The following is a 23,135-nucleotide window of genomic DNA, read 5'->3' on the forward strand; positions in this document are numbered from 1 at the left end:
TTGTATTCAGTGCTTTATTTATGATTACTAAATACCGAGATTACACTAAAGCAAAAAACTAAAAAAGTAATTTAAGGAGGAATATCTCCCATTATGACACTTTTCAGAATCACCTTTTTTTCACTATAAAATTGCATATGTGATAATGATATTGTTTCGAAAAAAGAAAATGCTATATTCATAATACTGTGTCCGGTTACTAAAAAATTCCATCACCACCTTTCCTGGGCAGAGTTCATCCTATCACCCTATGATTTCAATGGTGTGCTAGAAATCCAGGTTGTTACAGTAAAGTACTGATACAGGCCAGGGATTTGCAGAGTCATTGATTGGCATCTGAAAAGGTATTAATTGGCAGAGGTGGCATTTTGGGTTCTAGTTTGTATATCTGGTAAAAGTAGAGGCCCAAACAATTCATTGAAACGTGCATTTATAGTTCATTTAGTAGGATTTTATATTAGATCAACAAAACTATATAGGGACTAGGCCTTCTTATATCATCAGTGCATGTTGGTTTGCCTAACTCACAGTACTGGATCTAAACTCCTAAACCTCCAGAGTTACAGATGCTGTCAGCAACCTCAAATGTGAACACTCTTATTCCCAAGGAGTTTGTGAAAACAGATCTAACCCTTTTGTTTGTCACTTTAGCATTCCCAAGGTATCTCAAAGAGAAGAGATGATAATACATTTCCAAATTTTTATTGAAAGGATTGTAAGTAAAACATGAACTGTGATAATTAGACAAATGAGAGACATCATTGTTATAAGCATTATTAGAAGGGTGAAAAACAAACAATTCAACCATGTTAATTGTTCCTAATGTTACTCCTATCTATCACGAATACTCCAACACTAGCAAGAGCATGATGGGATACCCTTCTGACACATCCAGTTGGAATGACCTAACCCATCCCTTGGTGTAATGTCTCAAGAAGCCGGCCTCAGTGCATTAACGAATGCACTCTGAGTGTGCAAGCCTGCACACATCTCTGCTTGCACAGCTATCTTCTTTCTTAGGATGAATGTTGAGGCCTGCAGAGCTGCCTTTCATTTGCAACTCTCTGCAGCATTCATGATAACTCCGCTGTGAAGTGCTTCTCACTGAATTCAAAATGGACGTTGTTTATATAATAAAACACAGGCCTTATTGCATTCTGCTAGAGACTCAGAATAACAACTTTACTTAGTCTGGGGAAAAAGAGTTGTCTCCTACAAACACAAAATAAGGCAAGGACATCGTGTTTTAGTATGTGTGTCCCTGGAACTAACAGCACAGACTATAGAACAACATCTACCGAAAATAAATGCATGTGTGGCATTTCCGCTGGTTAGGGAAAAACATGCTCAAACCACCATTTGAAAAAGATGCTAAGTTAAAAAGGAAAACTAAAATGAAGACTAAATATAATCCCTTTAACACACTGGCCAGCACGACAGACTATTAGGCTACCTGTAAGGCCATCTTAGAAGACTGCACACTAGACTCCCAATAAAGGACCCTCTAGAGAAGGGCCAAAAGAAGCCAGCACCAACTAGGGTGAGGCACTCCGTGCGTGACTGCCAGAATGTAGCCAGGGGCGCGGGTGGTCAGTAGAGCAGTGTGAGCCTTTGAATATACAGTTCATAAAAACACATGTCAAGCTTGCTGAGCACAGTTGATGTGTATGAGGAATTGGGAGCCTCGTGGACACCCCGAGAAATTTCTAAAATGGGATGTATGAAACTTGGCTGCTAATGTGCAAAACAGCTAAAGTCCACATTTCAAAAGTGACAGTTCACTCAACCAATGGCTACTGAATATGGGCTGACAAATGCCAAAGGTTGTTTGGGTGTGCGGGGGCAATTTGACAATTTATCTCTTTTCTAAACCAGTTTTGGGAGACCAAGAAACTGTCTCTTGGCTCATGCCACGGGAAACATCCTTTACCACGAAGGCTTTTCTACGCGTTACGTTTACAACGGTACACTTACCACGTAAACGTCTTTACCACGCGTATGCCTTCCACGATCGTCTTTACCACGCAAGCTGCACTGGAATGTCTTCTTCTTCGTCCGGTTCAGTCCTTTTTAACAGTCGGCGAAGACGTCTGTTAATGGCTACAATTAGAAAAAGGGGGATTGGGGGGGTCTCCCCCCCCCCCCCCAAAAAAAATGTGTGAGGAAAAAAAGGGGGCTTGGGGGGTCTCAGAACAGAACCTGTTGTAACGTCGGGAAGTGGAGGCAATCGGCGTCGTTTTAGAGGAAACGGAATGACGCTTCCTCTTTACGACGTACAACGTCACCAAGGAAGATCAAGGTGAGGAGACGACGTGAAGGGGAATATAAGTTTAAAATATATATAAACGGGCGGGGTAATTATAATAAGGATTGGGGGCTGGGGGGTCACGGAAGGGTACAGGGGAGGGGTATAACCTTTACCAAGAGTATGCCATTACCATGCATGAATTTACAACGAAAATCGTTGTAAAAGTATGGAATATTCGTGGTAAAGGTCATGCGTGGAAATAGCATTCCGTTGTAACGCATGCGTGGTAAAGGCATGCGTTGCAACGGAATGCGTTGTAACGACATACAACCTCATGCCACATACGGAGGGGGTGATTTCTGTAGCCTCTGTTTACTGAGGTGATTATGAAAGCCTAAGTCTGAATGGTGGTGAGAAACTACTCCTCTGTATCCAAGAGTAAGTGAAGAGTTCTAGGACCATAACCGATCAAGGGAATTATTCCACCCAAGATAGACTAATAAAGATAGCTCAATAAATAAAACCACTGTGATCTAGATGTTAACCGAATAATTATAGGAAGATTAAAAAATACTGCGAGTTGCTTACTCATGCGTGTCAGATAGCACTAATGAGAGCAGTTGCTGCCCATTTGAAATTATGATTTATGCCATCTGCTTGGCTTTCAAGAGGCACTTGGAGGAAACGTGAAGATGTAAAGGACCCAAAACAGACTTCACAATTGAAAGCTCTGGTTTAAACCATTCACCCTCAATTCCAATACAGGAATTTAGTTGCTTAGTGAGGCCCAAATAGATAACATTTTTTTCAGTTGCCCACAGCCAACGTGTTCAACGAGTACAAACGTGGTATTTCTTCCACTGCATATCCAGTCCTCATCTTCACTAGTGACAATATTGGAGATGCTAGTCTTTCCAATACTGTATATCTATTCACTGCATTCCAAACAAGTTGTACATGATTCCCTTGTTATTGCACTCACGCTGTTAATAACGACAGTAGGGTGGGGGGGGGGGATCTTCATTTCAACCAAAAAATTGTAACAACATTATTCCTTCTTTAAGGAGCTTTCTCTCACATACAATCTATTGACCATTACCTGGTGATCTTTATGCATAACTGCAGTGTCAGACTAAATGGTGCATATTTGAGTTGTTAATTCATGTAGCACTACAGCTGGCTCAAAAATTAAATAACTGCATCTATTAAAATCAAGGTAATCGGAGTCACACAAGTTGAACGCTCTACAAACTGAAGGTCAGGAACCTAAATTCAATATATTTGGAATGTTTTGTAAACGTCGATACACAGACTGTAATGACAGCTTAACTCTGACACGGTATTAGGAGCTGCGATTCATCACTTTGAAAATGCTGCGAGTCATCCACGTAGTTAGCAGGCAGCTAGGCACAAATAGAATTCTAGAAACTAGTGTCAACAAAATTCAAGAGTTATAAGTAAATGTGCAGAGTCAAGTGTTGGTTCAAGGTCTGCATGCAAGAACTCACGAGGCAAGAACAGAACTGACTGAGGTTGGCAAAAGTGACATCAGTGTACTCCTAGAAAATTTGGTGCCACAGTAAGCCATTAAAATAAGGCCCAAAGGCCTCACTGTCATACCGTCACATCCTACTGTGACCCGGAGTGTGGTTTTTGGTAACGTGACACCATGGATACCACACTAATTTCCCTATGATGCCTAGAAGACACAGAACTCTTGAACTAGCAACCTGCCAGACATTGAGGGAACTGTTTGATGTCTGTGCGCTGCTGGTTACTTCTCCTCCACTACCATTTTCCCATTCACTGTAGCGTGTCCCAGGACAAACAGTATGTGGTGTGGTTTATTGGAGGGTAAAAAAAAAAAAAAAAAAAAGAAAGAAAAGGGGTTCCTCACAAAAAAAACGTCAATACAGAGGGCCCCCCACAGCCTCTTGTGCATTCAAGCGCTGCATAGATGCGTTCAATAAACGTGCTTTCTATTCATCAGCCGCCAACAGTGGGGCATCTTAGGCATAAATGAGACTGCTGTCATTTTATGATGAAAAAGGAAATGTGTAGGATACACAAGAATGTTGAGCGAAACAGAGAATGTAATTTTGCTCCACAGCCTTTGAGCTGACAAGGAATAAAAGAAAAACACAAGTAACATAAAAGAACAAGTTACTTACCTTCAGTAACGCTTTTTCTGGTGGATACAGATTCTGGATTACTCACGTTTTGAATTACCCCACGCCCAGCATCCCACAGAAACTTTTCTCCTGAGCTCTCTCACGTCAACGAGGACATCATAATGGAACGGCTCCACAAACAACTCCTCGTGACGTAATTAGAGCCAAAATAAAACCTCGTCGGCATGCTGATGTCCGTTCCACCCATTTTTTCTGTGCCTTCAAGGAGAAACGGGTGAACTAACGACCTTCTCACAAGTATTAATAGTATACAAAACACAACTAAAAATGGAAATTCTACATCATAGATATTTCCCAATTCCAAATTAAACTCATGATTCAAGCAATAAAACACATAAAATACAAATTGATTAATTTTCTGTATGAGCAGCCAGGCAACGGGGAGGCGGGTGGGTCATGAAGACTCGGCAGGCAGATACTGTAGCCACCAGAAAAAGCGTTACCAAAAGGTAAGTAACTTGTTCTTCTGACGGATACATCTGCCTGTGGGTGATTCCTCAACTTTTGAATTGAATCCCCAAGCAGTCCCGCTCTTAGAGGAGGGTGCCTGCCTCCCTATACCAAACAATCCTGCAACACTGAATGAGCATAATGGCCTTCCCTCCTCACTTCCGAATCCAAGCAATAGTGCTTTGCAAAAGAGAGGAGGGAGGCCCAAATTGGCTTTGGCTGGAGGTGTCCTTGTGGTAGACATCTGCAAGGTGGCAAAGAAGAAGACTTCACTCTAGCAGAATTAGCACGAATACCTTCAGGAGGTTCCTCTAGGCCAAAGCGTAGCAGATCTTAATGCACAGGATTATCTTCCTGGACAGCGTTCTTTGATGAACAGCCTTGCCTTTCTGCTTGCTCACGTATCCTATGAAGAGTTGATCATCCAGGCTGAAGTCCTTGGTTCTGTCCAAGTAAAAGTTCCCCACCCTCCAGGCATCTAGGCGATGAAGTCTCTCCTCCTCCTTAGAAGGGTGAAGGGGAGGGTAGAAAGTAGGTAAGGTGATGGACAGGCCCAAGTGGCAAGGAGTGATCAACTTAGGCAGGAAAACAGCTCTGGTCCTAAGAACCATCTTATCCGCATGGAAATATGTAAAAGGAAGCTTCGAACTAAGAGCCTGCAATTCACTCTCCCTCCTAGAGGATGTGATAGCCACAAAAAATATAGTTTTAAATGCTAGAAACCTTAAGGGACAACTATGCAAAGGTTCAGAGAGCGAACCCATCAAAAATGTGAGAACCAAATTCAAATCCCACTAAGGCATGATAAAAGGAGTGGGAGGAAACCTATTAGTGAGACTCTTAATTAATCTCATAACTATAGGAGATTTAAACAACAAGGGTTGATCTAGCATACAAAGAAAAGCCGACAAGGCAGATCAGAAATCTTCAACAGTTGCCTGGGCAACAGAAAAACTCAGAACATCAGATAAATGGGCTTTTAAGGGGTCAATTGATTTCTCTCCACACCATTTCACAAATTTAGCCCACCTACCAGCATAGACAGATTTGGTGGAGTGTCTTCCGGCCGATAAAATAACGTCCACCACATCCAGTGAGAGAGAGAAAGAACTCTGGTTGCCCCACTAAATGTCCAGGCATTAAAGGTGCAGGCTCTGGAGGTGGGGGTGTAGACCTTCCCTTGCGATTGCAAGAAGAGGTAAGCCCTGAGAGGGTGATGGAGCGCAGGGTGCAATGAGAGGTAAAGGAGCTCTGTGTACCATTCTCTTCGCGGCCAACCCGGGGCGATCAATATGACTTGGGCTCGGTCTTGGCGAATATTCCTCAGAACTCAAGGAATCAAGGGTATGGGGGAAACACGTAAAGAAGCTGTTAGCCCCAATCTAACTGAAACGATAGATAGATCCTTCCAGATAATGGAAGGCGAGCACTTCTCAGATATCCTACAAGTATCGTGTGGAGTCCCACAGGGATCCGCCCCGTGTCCCACATTATTTAATCTATACATGCACCCTTTGGCAAACATAGTGCGGAAGTTTAGGTTATCTATTGTATCATACGCAGATAATACCCAGTTGGTACCATCAGTGATGGAGGGCCCACAATCCAAACACACCCAACTGGCCCCGTGCATGGAAAAAGTAGCAGAATGGATGAACAGGTGTAGCCTAAAACTGAATGGGGAAAAAAACCAGAACTATTGTTCCTGGGAAATAGGTCTGTGCCCAGAAAAATCATCTGCTGGCCTCCAGAACAAGGCAACCCCCTGTCCCAAAAAATTCCATAAAAAATCTGGGAATGTGATTAGACCCCAGTCTTTCTATGGAGAGACAAGCCAGAAAACTGGCAACCACCTGTTTTGGAATACTCCGCATGATGAGGAAGATTTTAACTCTTATCCCTGTACAGGCCCAGAGAACCGTGGTTCAGGCCTTGGTAATATCATGGCTGGACGACGGCAACTCCTTCTATCTGGGCTCCCCCTAATATGTAGTGAACAGACTACAGGTGGTTCAGAATGCCGCAGCCAGGATACTTCTAGGCATCCCCAGACAAGACTCAGTGAAAGCAGCTCTGAAAATACTGCACTGACTCCCGATCCAAGCCAGGATCAAATTTAAATCGCTATGTATTGCCCACAAAGCCATGAATGACAAGGGCCCTGCCCTACTAAGAAAGCTTGTAGCTCCTTATGTTCCGGGTAGATCTCTGAGATCCTCATCAGATCTACTCATGAAGAGGACAAGAATAAAGGGAATGAGATGGGGAGGAAGATATTTCTTACACCTAGCTCCTAGTCTGTGGAATTCCCTACCTAAAGAAACGCGATTGCTAAGAGATGAACTGGTATTTAGGAAAAACTAAAAACATGGCTCTTCGCCCGATAACTTCTGTTCCCTGATATCACCTTCTCCTCAGCGCGGGGAAGTCTTCGGGCAGCCATGCACTCTATAAATCCATAAACGTGTCCCCCAACGCTCCCTGCGTCGGATACTGGAGATTGCAGAATGACAGACAGTGTGCGTTCTCGTGAGTGGCAAACAGGTCCAACTGAGGAAACCCCCACATCCTGAAAATATGAAGAACCATCCTTGGGTGGAGACGCCACTCGTGATCGGTTGAATATTGCCAACTGAGGCTGTCCGCATGCACATTCAGCACTCCGGCCAAGAGATTCGCGATCACGCAAATCTGAGAGGTACTGAGCCCAGAACCAGAGTCCCAGAGCCTCTTTGCAGAGAATATTCGACTCTACTCCTCCCGGTTTGTTAATGTACCATATTTCGGTAGTGTTGTCTGTTAAGACCTGAACCAGCTGACCGCGAAGGGAAGGAAGGAATGCCTTTAGAGCCAAATGTATCGCCCGCAATTCCAGAAGATTGATGTGAAACAATCTTTACTCTGGAGACCAAAGACCTTTGACCTCCAAATCCCCCAGATGAGCTCCCCACCCTAGATTGGAGTCATCCACTATCACTATGGCCACCAGAGAAGGAGGGTGTACGGCTTCCCTTGAGACAGGTTGCCTGAAACACTTCACCATTGCAGATCCGCTGCAGTGTCTCTGGAGGTTCTGACCACCTCCTCGAGATCTCCATTGTGTTGAAACCACTGCCTACGGAGGCACCACTGGAGGGCCCTCATATGCCAGCGTGCATGGTTGACCAACAGAATGCAGGAAGCAAAGAGACCGAGCAGGCACAAGACTTTCAGGACTGGAACAGACGCTCCATTTAGAAACAGTGGAAGCATAACCTGGATGTCTTGAATCCTCTGTGGAGGAGGAAAAGCACCACTTACAGTAGTGTCCAGTACATCTCCTATGAACAGGTTGCGCTGAGAGGGCACCAGGTGAGATTTGGGTACATTTATCAAAAAACCCAAGCTGAACAACAGCTGTGTTACCTGCAAATGATGCAGCACTATCTCTGGCGACTTTGCTTTGGGAAGCTAGTTGTCCAGATAGGGAAATACAGGAATTTCCGACCTGAGATCTGCTGCCACCACCGCCATCACCCTTGTGAATATCCGAGGTGAGGAAGTAAGGCCGAACAGAAGGACCGAAAACTGGTAATATTGAGACCCCACTGTAAAACGGAGATACTTCCGATGCAACTTCAGAATGGGAATGTGATGATACACATCCTGAAAATCGACTGACATCATCATGTCTTCCTTCTCCAGCGCGAGAAGAACCTGTGCCAGGGTCAAGATTTTGAACTTCTCCTGTTCGAGGTAAAAATTCAAAATCCTGAGGTTGAGAATCGGTTGTAAACGACCGTCCTTTCTGGGAATCAGAAAGTACAGGGAGTAGTACCCCTGACCTCTTTTCTGCTCTGGAATTATTTTGATTGCACCCTTTTGTGCCTATGACAGTACTTCCTGCAGAAGAAGCAGAAGATGCTCTTCCAAGCAAAGGCCCTGACGGGGAAGGAAAGGAGGGGGAAACTCGCGGATGGGTAGGGCATACCCACTTTCTACAATGTTTAAAACCCAGAGGGCTATAGTGACAGACCTCCAATGAGGTAGAAAATAGGCCACATGTCCTCCCACAGGATAAGCATGCTATAAGATGGCGGAGCTAGAGATGCGTCCCTGCCGCAACGGTTGGAGAGGAAGAAGAAGCAGGGGGTGGAGGGGGAGACTTGTTGTCGGCAGAATCCCGCAGGTAACCGCTGCCCCTTCACCTGTAGGACCTCTACAAAGGATTCACCTGCTGCTGATGCTGTGGTTGTTGTCTATCATGAAAGGAAAAGTTATTTGCAAAGCCACGAAACCTGTGGTACGGTCTATAGTTCCTGGGCAGGGTCTAAAGCCCTAAGGACCTTGCTGTTGCTTTGCACACCTTAAAGCCCTACAGCGCAGAAACTGCCTTAGCTCCAAACAAACGGGACCCATCAAAAGGCAAGTCCAGCAACGAAGTTTGAACATCAGGCAAAAAGCAGGGAACACCGTAACCAGGCATTCCTTCTCGTCACCAAGACGACCCCATTGCTCTGGCTACAGAGTCCGCTATGTCCAGCCCAGATTTGATTACTTGACGGGCAGCAGCCTGAGCATTCGTCATCAGTTGAGTAAAATGCCCCTGGACCTCCGTAGGCAATTTTGGAACGACCTCCTTAGCTGTATCCATGAGGGCGTGAACCTAACGTCCCAAGAGATGTGGCATTCGTAGATTTCAAGGCTATAATCCCCGACGAAAAAACCTTTTTGCCCGACTGCTCCATTTGTTTAGATTACCTGTCAGCAGATGTGGATGGAAAAGAGCTTGCTGATAACTTAGAAGAACAGAAAGCTTGGACCACTAGGCTTTCTGGTGAAGGATGGGAGGACCGAAAAGCTGGATCCCCAGGAGCTACCTTGTACCTTCTAGCCACTGTCCTGGAAACTGCAGAGTTAGACATTGGCTTTTGACAAACATCCAAGATAGGCTTTGTTAAAGCCTCATTGAAGGGCAGCAATGGTTCTCATGCAGAAGTCGACGAATGAAGAAGCTCTGTGAGAGTGTTAGATTTCAATTCATCTGTGGGAAGCGACAACTCTAAAAGGTCTGCAGCTTTTTTAATTACAGCATGATATGAAGTCACCTTAGGAGGTGGCAAGCCATTAGGTGATGTCAATTCCCACTCAGGGGAGGTATCCTGACCACTAGCCTCTAGTAATCCCTCAAAATCAGGGTCAATGTCCACTATCTCTCCTTCTTCAGCCCCTTCATGCGGCTCTTGATATTCCTCTTCCTCCAACAGCCTTTGAGCCTCTCTGAGATCTCATCTTCGGTTTCGCCGTCGGCGGTGCCAGACATGGGACGGTGACTTCGGAACCAGCATCGTAGGAGGGTCCAAACGAACAGGGCTTAAAGTTGGCAGAGGACGAACCGGCGCCAGTTCGGATCCAGACAGAGCCGGAGAAGAACCATCCAAAGGAACACAACCCTCTGGAAACTTTAACTGTGTCAGCAACCTCGGCGCTGGTGGAAGCCAACTTCCTGGTGCCACAGGTATAAAGGGCAGGAATGGCATCTAGGGAAAATGAGGGGGAAACTCTCCCAGAGAGTAAGCTAACTGACTCATGGGGCCAGTAGGTGCACCCGTAGGATTTGCAGCCCTTATCAAAATGCTCAACATAGCATTTAAAAAATGTGACTGATCTGATCACGCAGTCTGGAATGCAGGATATGCTGGATCTGGAACAAAGGGCTCTGAAGCCGTATGTGGAGGCACCAAATTCGGCTCCGGTTGTGGAGGAGGTTTTCTCGGAGCTGGAGGTGGAGTAGCAGACGTCGGCGCTGAAGGAGTAACATTCCTCAGAGTCAGAGGAGTAACAGCCCTCGGTGCCGGAGGCACCTCTGGTGAAGGAGTTAGAGAGATCTCATCCATGCGAGGACGCCTAGGATTCGGAGACACCAACTTCGGAGTTGCGTCCTTCGAAGAACGACACCGAGAACCATGGTGACGTGTGCTTCTTGAAGGACCTTAAAGTATGAGGGTCCGAGATCTCCTGAGACCTCTCTTCGGCCTTTTGGCCATGAACAACTTGGCCTCACTTTCCTTCGGATTCATCCACTTACACGAAGTGCATGTCCCGAAGTTGTGATCCGAGGACAGGCACCACAAACAATCTTCGTGCGGGTCAGTGATGGAAATCTGGCCCCCCGCATTTCCTGCACGGCTTGCATCCGACTTTCTAGTAGAAGTCATCTTCAATGGCTACAAAGTCACATCATATTTAATCAAAGGGGTGGAGCTGAAGAGCTAATACTTAAAGAGGTCCTGTACCCGTGCTCCTCTATGTGTATATGCAAGACAATTACAGGGTAACCAGTTCCTCTTATGTAGTATATGTGGCAAAGAAAAGGACACTATCACGACACTATCACTACATGCCACGGGCTCGAAGTCGCTGGGAGATCTGAATTTCAGATCATGTTGCCCTCACACACCTTTTTAGGGGTGTCATGCTTCATCATAGGGCACTCCTCGTCGGACCGGCGCTGCAATGTCCGACGGGCCTGGTGGCTACTTTGGCGGAGTTCTTTTGATCTGTAGAGACGCCGTATGTGAGGTATGTATGTGGTCAGTCAGTGCGCCCTATGATGAAGCATGACACCCCTAAAAAGGTGTGTGAGGGCAACATGATCTGAAATTCAGATCTCCCAGCGACTTAGAGCCCGTGGCATGTAGTGATAGTGTCCTTGTCTTTGCCACATATACTATATAAGAGGAACTGGTTACCCTGTAATTGTCTTGCATACAAAGTCACAGCAACAGTAACAATGAATACTTCCAGAAATGGAGAGCCTGGGAAAAAATAGTTATGCGTTGACAGTGCAGTAAAAAGAGAACTGACGTCAGCACACCACCGAGGTCTTCTTATGGCTCCGATGATGTCACTCGGAGTCGCGTGTGGAGCCATTCCATTGTGACGTCGATGTGGGAGAGCTGAGAAATGTTTCCGTAGAATGCTGTGCATTGGGGTCATTTGAAAGGTGATGAATCTACAGGCAGATGTACCCATCAAAAAATAAATTATTAGTAATAACATTTTTTTTTAGAGCTGCCACAAACTAAAGTATGTTACCTTTAACCAACAGACCTAGCATTTTATCGAACTCACAAGGACCATGGGCCGAGTAGACCTGCAGGTTAATGGGTAGGCACATAGAACATTTTTATAACCTACTTTGCTTAATACTCAATGGTGCTAATTGGTATATAAATAATGCTGTGAAACGTCTGCAATAATTGCTTGTTTTTATGGAACTACTGACTAGTATGGAACAGGTCCCCGTTTTAGTGTCCTGCAAGCTATTACAAATTGACATTGTACGTTTTTAAACCAAGAGCTGTACGTACCTTTAAAGCCTTGTTTGGTTTAGGATTAGTCGTCATAACCTGTAAGCAATCACCAGGACACAACTGCTTGGAAAATGCAACTAAAGAAACAAAGGGAAAACAAATACATAATTCAGGATAAAATATCGGAAATAAAACTGGATTTAATACAAAACAACCTATTTTGTACAATAGGTCATGTCCTTCAAACACTAAATTCAGTACAAAAGGGAATAATGCTGCTTTGCACTTGTACCAAGGACAATGTAACTTTTATTGTCTTAAGCATCAGCCAAGTTGGAATTTCGACCCCCTGTGCAGCTTTTCTTTGTTGCAATAGCGTTACTGTTTTTTGTGTAAACCCCCTGTGCCACGTTCACACCAACCATTAACTTACACATCAACAAAATACGTTATTTAGACAATGAAGTCTGTCAAAGTGCGTTAGTGCCAAATAAAATTAAAATTATAGACAATGTCACAATGTTTCAAAAAATGTCGGTGATTTGACAGATAACCCATAGATCATCAGCAGGTTTCCTCAATGGTGGTATAGTTACATTTTAAATTCAATTCAATATGCAACGAGTAACTTGGCTAAATAATCTTTAGTTAAAATTTCGCTGTGCATAGCTTGCTATTACTGTCCAGTCAGCTTGGGTAACAACCACTACTTTAAGAAGCAACACTATATATCTATTTGAAGGTAGTCTTTGACGCGACTGGGATTTAAGGTTCCTCCGCTTCTTCATTTTGGGCTACTGGATTGATTCTTAGTTGCTAACCTACACCTTAAGTAAGTGCCAAGGACATTCCCGATGAGAGTGACCCAAATGTCACGCAGATAACCTCTCCAAATACACTCTTCCCAGCGGCCAACAGTCTGTAACCTGAGAGGAAACACACAAATGCTAAGGGAACATTGCCAAGACATTTGAACATAATTATTTGTACTATTTTTCTTCTACCTCTAGCTCAGCAGAGCGAACCTATATTAGATAAATTGGTCTAAGTGAAAGAATATTTATTTGAGAATGCCAGGGGCTCCCTTCAACTAGCTGCTACTGGTGAAAAATGCCACAGTCTGCTTAGTGTGTGGCGGTAGGATATGTACCCACACATGCAGTCAAGTCAGGTATTGGCCCCACAGAAAAAGAGCAGACCTACCTCCTACAGCATTGGGAATTTGAATTGGTTTAAGGCTCTACTACATACAAAGTAATCAAAGGGCACATGCATGAGTTGCAGAGAGCTTGCCAGGAAATGCACACTACTGCCAAGAAGATTTAAAATGCACTTGCACACTACTGGTTCTCGGTACATTGCAATACTAAATAATACACAGAAATCCTATCTGCAAGACTAACAATGATCGTCTACATCATATGTTTTCAAACACAGGGTATGGATCCCAGTTAAGTTGCGAGTATACTTTGATGGGGGTCGTGAGGTGGTACAAAAATCTATCCATTTCAGTTAATAAATATAGTAATGTTGAAACTATAGTTCAAAGGATTATAATATTAGTGGAGCGTCGTTTACTGACGGGAACAGGGATCAGGTCAAAGCAAAGATTGACAGTCAGGAGAAATTATATAAATGGCATTTCTCGTTTTCCAAGTGCTTCCTTTGCCTCATTCAAAACTGAGCCAATACGAAGGAATGGTGGAAGCATGGCTTGCCTTGGCGGAGCGGGATGAGTGCGTAAAAGGAGGATTAGGAGCCAGGACTAATGCCCTAATTGAGGCCACCAAGTTCCAAGCTGGCAAAGGTACTACCTCCGTCGACCTACTATATTTAAGGATTACCATCTACAGAAGAGATATTTCTCTGAAAGTTCTCCCACCAGCATTGTGGAAACACAGTCAACGAATATACTTAGTGCAACCTGGCTTGCTCGAACATGAGGACCAGGCAGTATTTTTTTCTCTTTGAGATACAAACCTTAAACAGGGGTGTGGAATTTAATAAAATATCTACTTGTCCATGGGGCAGGTTACTTCATAAATTTACTTGTCCTGTAACAAAATCCACTTGTCCGTTTTGTGCCATGTAATGCGGTGAATTATGGCAGCAATACCCTTATATAAGAGCTCTGAAATAGCCTCTCTGAATATGCCAGGGCTCCTTCCATGGCAGGGTATGAATACTAGCAATTCCCTTATGTTGCCACGTTTCCGCAGATCTACATACTGGCGCTGAAGTTAAGCAACAGTTTCAGGGTTGGAATGCCCTTTTGAGTCTGTGCAAACCTACTAATTTGCATGTTATAAGGGTTTTCACCAACTCTTCTCTAATCTTTTCCCATACTGAGAAAGGTTGGATATTTACTCCTGACAATGGCAGACATAAAACTTCTTCCTGGGTTGGGAAAAAAGTGGTTGGAGGGGAAGTAAACTTGCAAACGCTCGGATTTTCGCATGAGCAAATCTACACATGCATATTTGCTCATGCTAAAATGCATATCACAAATATTTTCTAGGAGTACTATTTCTTGGCCTACTTCTGTAAAGTCTTGTGAATTCAGGAAAGTCGTATATCTGCACTTAATGCAAGGACATAAGTGCACTTTTGAGACTTTACTTAATAATTGGCCCCCTAATTGGGTCTGGCGTTAACCCCTTCAATGCGCTTGACGGAGCGGTTCCGTCATGCCCGTCGGTTGCGCTGTGCGCATGACGGAACCGCTCCGTCACTGCCCCGCCCGCTCAATAGAACCTTTAGCACCGTGCGATAATCCGCGCTGAGCTGAAGGGGTTAACCCCGACATGTTGTGTTTATTAAAATGTCTCTCTCTGTCAGTTGGCTAGCTTCACTGTGAATGACAGCATTCAGTTCTTTCACAAGGAGCAAAATTGACACACAGTCGTTTTGTTCAGTGCCAGGAACGACTGTGGCAGTGTGCTTTTTGAGACCAAAACAATTTTTGCTTTTGCCAATGTTTGTTATAATGATGAGGGCCCAGCAGCACCCACACCAATAAGGTTTTACAAAAAACATGCCAAAACAAGTCACGCATTGATAAACCCAAAAGAATGACCAACAATTTCAGACCAATTGGCTTTACCAATGCTTGTTTATTTTTATGTTTCCCATAATCTTATTAAAACTGGTTACAGTGATTTTCCATTATGAATATTTTTGGGAAATACTAGCATGCATCAACACATTTTGCTAAATGATGCTGCAGAAAAACGCTACCTAAAATGTTACAGTAGTTTAGCTAAATGTTTTTGCTTTTTTTGTGAACATTTTATCTTGAAAGCTAAGAATAATCAATCTTGCTTTCAAGCGTCTTCATATATTTGCATCTAATCAGAGAGCATTCTGGGAGCAGTATGCATAGCCTCATAGTTCTAAACAATGAAAGCGTGTGCACCCATTTTTATACGTTAACCACTGTCAGTAGTAGTCTGAGCTTACAACATGTACTTGGATCACTCGCCCTAATAATAAAGGTTTTGCATTTATGAACCATAAATAAAAGTTTGAACAGCGTTAAAACATGGAAACAAATATTACATCAAACTGCAGGCAATTCTTTCCCTGATCCATCATGTGGGACTATAAACTGGCAGTCAAAGGGTGTGTGATGTAGGGGGTTTGACCCACTTGTTCCAAGGACAAAATACACATGGATTTACGTCTGACAGCCCTTGACCTTGTTAGGTAGATCGCTCCCCCTCCGCACAGCACCGCCTGTGCGTCCTGTCGCTGCCGCTGCCGAGGTAAGTTCTGTGCCCCCTGATCTGTGTCTCGTTTTCTCATTGTGTGCCCCCTGATCTGTGCCCCGTTTTTCTTCGTGTGCCCCCTGATCTGTGCCACGTTTTTCTCTGTGCGCCCTCTGATCTGAGCTCTGTTTTCTTTGTGTGCCCCCTCATCTGTGCCCCGTTTTCTCATTGTGTGCCCCCTGATCTGTGCGCCGTTTTCTCATTGTGTGCCCCCTGATCTGTGCCCTGTTTTTCTTCGTGTGCCCCCTGATCTGTGCCACGTTTTTCTCTGTGTGCCCCCTGATCTGAGCTCTGTTTTCTTTGTGTGCCCCATTATCTGTGCCCCGTTTTCTGTTGTGTGCCCCCTGATCTGTGCCCCATTTTTCTTCATGTGCCCCCTGGTCTGTGCCCGTTTTTTTCTGTGCCCTGTGACTCTGTGCCCTTGCCCCCGTGCCGTCCACCGCTCCCGCCGCTGCATCCCCGCCCCCCCTGACTGCCCCTTCCTCCCGACTCCCAGCTGCTCCTCCCTCCCTCCTCCCCATATATGGAGGCCGCTGCGCGGTGAGGTGAGCGACCCTTGACCTTGTTAGGTAGGTCGCTCCCCCTCCGCACAGCACCACCTGTGCGTCCAGCCCCTGCCCTAGCTGCCGCTGCTGGGATAAGTTCTGTGCCCCCTGATCTGTGCCCTGTTTTTCCTCGTGTGCCCCCTGATCTGTGCCCCGTTTTTCTTTGTGTGCCGCCTGATCTGTGCCCCGTTTTCTCATTGTGTGCCCCCTGATCTGTGCCGTTTTCTCATTGTGTGCCCCCTGATCTGTGCCCCGTTTTTCTTCGTGTGCCCCCTGATCTGTGCCCCGTTTTTCTGTGTGCCCCCTGATCTGAGCCCCGTTTTCTTTGTGGGCCCCCTGATCTGTGCCCTGTTTTCTCTTGTGTGCCCCCTGATCTGTGCCCCGTTTTTCTGTGTGCCCCCTGATCTGTGCCCCGTTTTTCTTCGTGTGCCCCCTGATCTGCGCCCCATATTTTTCTGTGCCCTTGCTCCCGTGCCGTCCACCGCTCCCGTTCCCACCGCTGCATCACCTGTGATCCCGCCCCCCCTGACTGCCCATTCGCTGCCCCTTCCTCCCAACTCCTGCCACCCAGCTGCTCCTTCCTCCCTCCTCCCCATATATGGCGGGCACGCCGCTGGCGCACCGAAGGCGCGCCTAAGTCAAGCCCATCTGCGCCCGTCCGCGCCCAGTGCCAGAACCCCTGCGAACGCCACGACGCCTGTCTCTGCTACGACTCCAGCACCCTCAACGCACTCAATGCCGGACGATCACGCACCTGCTGCCTGGCCGCCCCGAAGCGCACCCAAGGACCCTTCTCCAGCCGGAACTGCAGCTTCACCAGCATCCGGCCCTCCATCCCACCTACCAAAGAACCCAACCACCTCAGATGCATCCTTCTCAACACCCTCTCCGCACGCAAACATGCCGTGGAACTCTGGGACCTACTGGACTCCAACACCCGAGTTATCGCCTTCCTGACGGAGACCTGGCTGAACCCCTCCTCGGCACCCGACATCGCCATAGCCATCCCAAAAGGCTATAAGATCACCTGCAGGGACCGAAACAATGGAGTAGGAGGAGGAATCGCCATTGTCCACAGGAACTCTCTCAAAGTCTCAACCAACACCGATGACACCCTCAGCACCGTCGAACACCTGCACTTCCAGATCCACACCGATCCCAACACCACCCTCAGAGGATCCCTCATCTACAGACCCCCTGGACCACGAGCACAGTTCAGCGACTCCATCACTGACCTCGTCAGCACACATGCCCTCGCCTCCACAGACTACATACTCCTCGGGGACCTAAACTTCCACCTCGAGAACAACAACGACACCAACTCCTCCACCCTGATCGCCAACCTCGGACTCAGACAACTCGTCACTACACCCACCCACTCCGCCGGCCACACGCTTGACTCCATCTTCTCCGCAAGCTCCCACGTCTCCTTCAACTACACCACCAAGCTCCACTGGACCGATCACCGCTGCATCCACTTCACCTTCAGGAAACCCACCACGCACCACCGCACCCAACAGATGCTGCGCCGCTGCTGCAGCAAAGTCACCGAAGACCAGTTTTCCACCTCCCGCGCCCGGAACCCATTCGCAGATCCGACCGACCCCTACACCGCCGCCCGCAACCTCAAACAGTGGATCAACGACTGCGTCAACACCCTCGCCCCCCTCAAGAACCCCTCCAACACCCACACTAGCAAGAAAGCCAGCTGGTTCACCAAAGACCTCCAGGCCTCCAAGCGAACCTGCTGAGAACTCAAAAAAACCTGGATCCGTGAACGAACACCGGAAACCTACACCACCCACAAGAACGCCACCTGCAGACACCACCACCTCATCAGATCCGCCAAAAGGACCTCCTTCAAAGACCGCCTAGACAACAACGCACACAACAGCAAAGAGCTCTTCATCGTGAAGGAACTCTCCAACCCCAGCTCCAACACCAACGACATCCCACCTTCACAAGACCTGGGCGACTCGCTGGCCACCTTCTTCCATCGCAAGATCGCAGACATCCACAACAGCTTCAACACAGTCACCACCCCGGCAGCCACTGAGACCCCCGCTCCCACGAGCACCACAAACCGCCTGATCTCCTAGACCAACATCAACGACGACGACACCATCAAGATCATGAACACCGTCCACTCCGGATCCCTGGACGACCCCTGCCCACACCACATCTTCAACAAAGCCAGCAGCACCATCGCACCCCATCTCCGGAAAACCATCAACTTCTCCTTCGAGACAGCGACCTTCCCGGAGAGCTGGAAGCACGCAGAGATAAACGCCTTACTCAAAAAACCCAAGGTGGACCCCAAGGACCTCAAGAACTTCCGACCCATCTGCTCCCGGTCCCAGCGAAAATCATCGAAAAGGCTGTCAACAAACAACTGACCAGCTTCCTCGAGGAGAACAGCATCCTGGACCCGTCCCAGTCCGGGTTCCGCAGCAACCACAGCACCGAAACTGCCCTCATCGCCGCCACCGATGACATCAGGTCCCTGCTAGACAATGGAGAAACCGCAGCCCTCATCCTCCTGGACCTGTCTGCCGCCTTCAACACGATCTGCCACCGCACACTACGAACACGCCTCTACGACGCCGGAACCAAGTGAAAGCCCTGGACTGGACCTCCTCCTTCCTCTCTGGCAGAACACAGAGCGTCCGCCTCCCCCCCTTCCGCTCCGAAGCCACCGAGATCATCTGCGGCGTACCCCAAGGCTCATCCCTCAGCCCAACGTTGTTCAACGTCTACATGGCACCACTCCCCACATTGCACAACGGCACGACCTCAACATCATCTCCTACACCGACGACACCCAGCTGATCCTATCCCTCACCAAGGACCCCCACACCGCCAAAACCAACCTCCACGAAGGATTGAAGGCCGTCGCAGACTGGATGAGAATCAGCCGACTGAAGTTGAACTCGGACAAGACGGAGGTCCTCATCCTCTGATCCACCCCCTCGGCCTGGGACGACTCCTGGTGGCCGACTGCACTAGAAACACCCCCAACTCCCACCGACCACGCACGCAACCTAGGGGTCATCCTCGACCCTACCCTCTCCATGACGAACCAGGTCAACGGCGTCTCCTCCTCCTGCTTCAACACCCTCCGCATGCTCTGCAGGATCTTCAAGTGGCTCCCCGCCGAAACAAGAAGGACGGTCACCCAGGCCCTCGTCAGCAGTAGACTGGACTACGGAAACGCACTCTACGCAGGAGCCCCGGCCAAACTCCTGAAACGGCTACAATGCATCCAGAACACCTCCGCACGCCTGATCCTCGACATCCCTCGCCGCAGCCACATCACACCCCACCTGAAAGACCTACACTGGCTCCCTGTCAATAACCTTCAAACTCCTCATCCACGCACACAAGGCATTCCACAACACCGGACCAACGTACCTCAACAGACGACTCAGCCTCTACACCTCCACCCACCAGCTCCGCAGACCTCGCCCTCGCCACTATCCCCCGCATCCGAAGAGTGACTGCCGGCGGCAAATCATTCTCCCATCTCGCCGCCAACACATGGAACACCCTCCCCATCCGCCTACGGCAGACCGAAGACCTTCTGACCTTCAGAAGACTTCTCAAGGCCTGGTTCTTCAAACAGTAGCAGCCCCCCCCCCACTCCCAGCGCCTTGAGACCCTCGCGGGTATGTAGTGCGCTTTACAAATGCCATGATTGATTGAGTGAAAACCAAACAAAACATGGACTGGCAATGCGTTAAAGCCTGCACTGTCATTTATGCCTATAATACCCACAGTCGTGGCATTATTCTGCACATGAAAAACAAAATGATTGTGGGAGTGCATGTAGTGTGTAACCATCCGAGATATACCGTGCACAAGTACTGAAGACATTAGCACTGGCATCAGAAGCCATAGACAGATGCTAAAAAAAATACAACGTTCCTAGCGTTGAAACTTCCCTTACAGTACATGGGAACGGCTTGTTTCTTTATTGAAGGCAAGTCTTGCTTAGTGCGGGCTTCCAACACATTGGGGAAGGTGGTTTTCTAGCAGCTAACTCTCAGTAAGTTGTTTTTCAGACTGAAGGTCTGTCGACTGTCGTTACAAACAAGGCAGCTATCCTCCTATATAAGCGGCAGGAAAACGAAAGAGTTGAGCAGTGCAGACACAGTCCTATCAAATTATCAGCAGGTTTACCTTTGCCTCTCACCTTTATGTAAGGCCTGTGTGTACCAGAAACACCAGGAAGGAAATTTTTCAAAGGTCTACGCACTATTCATCCCAACTTGTTATGAATTGGACTACGTAATTTAATAATGTTGGTAGGGGGCAAAACTTCAAAATAAGAACAAACGATGCTAAATGTTGCATCTTTTGATAAATACTTCCAGAAAATTATGTTTATGAAAAAACTATGGCCCAAATCCATACCTATGAATGCATGCAATGGGTATATGTCCTTGATAACCACCGATGACAACTCTTGCTGCATGCGAGTGGAGTCTGAGGAGCCTGCTGTCCCTGGTCCCTGCTGTCCCTAGTACAAGAAGGAGAGATGTACCCATTGCACTTACTTTAATAGCTCAAACGAATCCGACATGAGGTCTGCTAAAAGAGACCAAAGCTATAGCTCGTAAATGTGAAATCTTTCACGGGAATAGCGCACAGAATAATTAAATACTATAAACCATGTTGTCCCTTTTGTCAAGAGTAGCATTGGGGTGTGCCTCTCCTGGGATGATAAAATAATTAATGGACTTACAAGATCCCACTCTTTACCAGTGAATACAAAGAGGAATAACAATACTGTTGCTGATTGGCTGTCAAGGAATGTGGCTAGGGTAAAGAGGTTATGGTGTTGATAGAAGTGAAAGGGAAGTGTGTTTCTGAAACCGTGTAGAAAGAAATAGTAATTGAAGAATGAAAGACCAAGTGAGGAGGTTGGTAGTAGAAGGTTGGGTAGAAAATGATTAAAATGAGAGTTTATCAAGTGGCGATAGACAAGTGAGCTTGTGCCTCCATTGAGCTCAAGGCATGAATGAAAATTGCTACTGCCCACTCTTTGGCACAGAACATCGGTATAACTACAGCTAGCAGCCTGGACAGTGCCAATGGAATGCTTCTCTTGTGCATTTCATTCGCGGCATGTAAAATATTAGATTGAATCGGTTTCGAAGAGACATTTGTTTGACACCAGCAGAGAAAACAGATCTGTCTCACACCACAGTCTCGTAATATAATTATTGTGCCAATTAATTTAATGATAAAATAATTACACAGATTTAGACTTCTATCCTCAAGAATGTCCTATTAACTTGCTTTTATTCCAGGTGAACCACTCATTTTGTATAAACCATTAACCCAAGTTTGCCTCTACCACAGCAAAAACGTAACCCTGCTTGGTACTCTGTATGGCAAAAGGTTTAGAGATAGTTTTCCTTGACAGGGTTTTGTTCCACTACAGTAATGTAGCTGTAACCAACAACTGGGGTGGAGAGAGAGGGAGCAATACTAAAAAGTACATGAGCCCCAGCTCGGAGTTCAGTGAAACAAAATGTTGAAATGTTATGTGTAAATGTTAGTGTTTCTTATACGTTTTGGGAAAAACAATAGGTCTTTTTGGGCCCGGCATTTCCTCATCGTATCCATTTCCTTTGGGAGGGCAACCCTATTGCAATGTACTGCCCGTGAATGCATAGCGTACTGTCCTCCCAGAAAAGGATGATTTCATTTAAAACAAAGTGTAGCTCACTGGCTGGGTGTCTACTCCTGGAGTAGACTGTCACAGTAAGGCTAGTCATCCTTTGCAAACAAAGGTTTCAACGCATTCAGCGAGAAGTGTATCTGTTAACTGCTAAGTTCTATGGAGTATCGATGGCGGGCATTTGTAATGCGGAAACCTGGAAGAACAGGCACATGTTTACACACCATTTCTTGGATTCTACTGTGCAGAGGGATGCTGCAGTTGGTCAGTTCTGTGCTATCTTTTTCAATAAAGGAAAGCCTCCTTCTCCATTAATTACCCTCCATCTGCAAATAATTGTGTAATATTATATCACTGCTTGTTATTCTGATTTAAGCATATGAATTTATGAAAGATGCAAAATCTGATGAAAAAAAATATTCACCAATTCTGTAGAACTACAGTTCTGGATATCTTCTATAAAAACACATGCAAACCACCATACTCCCAGTTAAAGGCTCGCCTATTAGTAATAAGCCTTCACACAAGTGCTAAATGAAATCTGGAGGATGGTGGCTTCTCATGGTGTGGTCTTCATATTGAGTTTAGTTTCTTTTAATTGAGGTGAATAGGCTACTAAAAAGCCTTTGTTACAGCCTTAAGACTACATTTACCATGGAACTGCAGTTCCATCTGCAGTTCCATGGTTACCGTGGGACTCCCTGCTTGACCAAAGGGATGGTTCAAGCATGTTCATCTATGAAAGATCCAATGCTGGAGAAATATAGTTACCAATTATACATTTCAACCACCAGCACTCTTGACTCGTCTTCTACTGGTGCCTAAATAAACATACTTTCTGCATAAGCTGGAGGAATTTGCCTTTTTGTTGTCAAAAATGTATTATGAGAAAATGTAATTTCCCAAAAGTTAATTTAGAGCACAATAAAAATTTGAATTGTTAAATTCAAAC

General features: G+C 46.3%; 1 protein-coding gene across 11 annotated transcripts in view; it reads right to left on the bottom strand.

Moving 5' to 3' along the window:
* Nucleotides 1-23,135, bottom strand: part of MAFK (MAF bZIP transcription factor K) — a 262,438-nt gene that overhangs the window by 7,495 nt on the left and 231,808 nt on the right. For all 11 annotated transcript variants that reach the window (XM_085629250.1, XM_085629251.1, XM_085629253.1 and 8 more), the window contains one exon: nt 12,243-12,322. In XM_085629250.1, coding sequence (XP_085485376.1) covers nt 12,243-12,322 — 80 coding nt within the window. The remainder of the gene's footprint in view (nt 1-12,242; nt 12,323-23,135) is intronic.

This window comes from Triturus cristatus, chromosome 10 (genome assembly GCF_964204655.1).
Source record: "Triturus cristatus chromosome 10, aTriCri1.1, whole genome shotgun sequence".
NCBI classification, from domain to species: domain Eukaryota; kingdom Metazoa; phylum Chordata; class Amphibia; order Caudata; family Salamandridae; genus Triturus; species Triturus cristatus.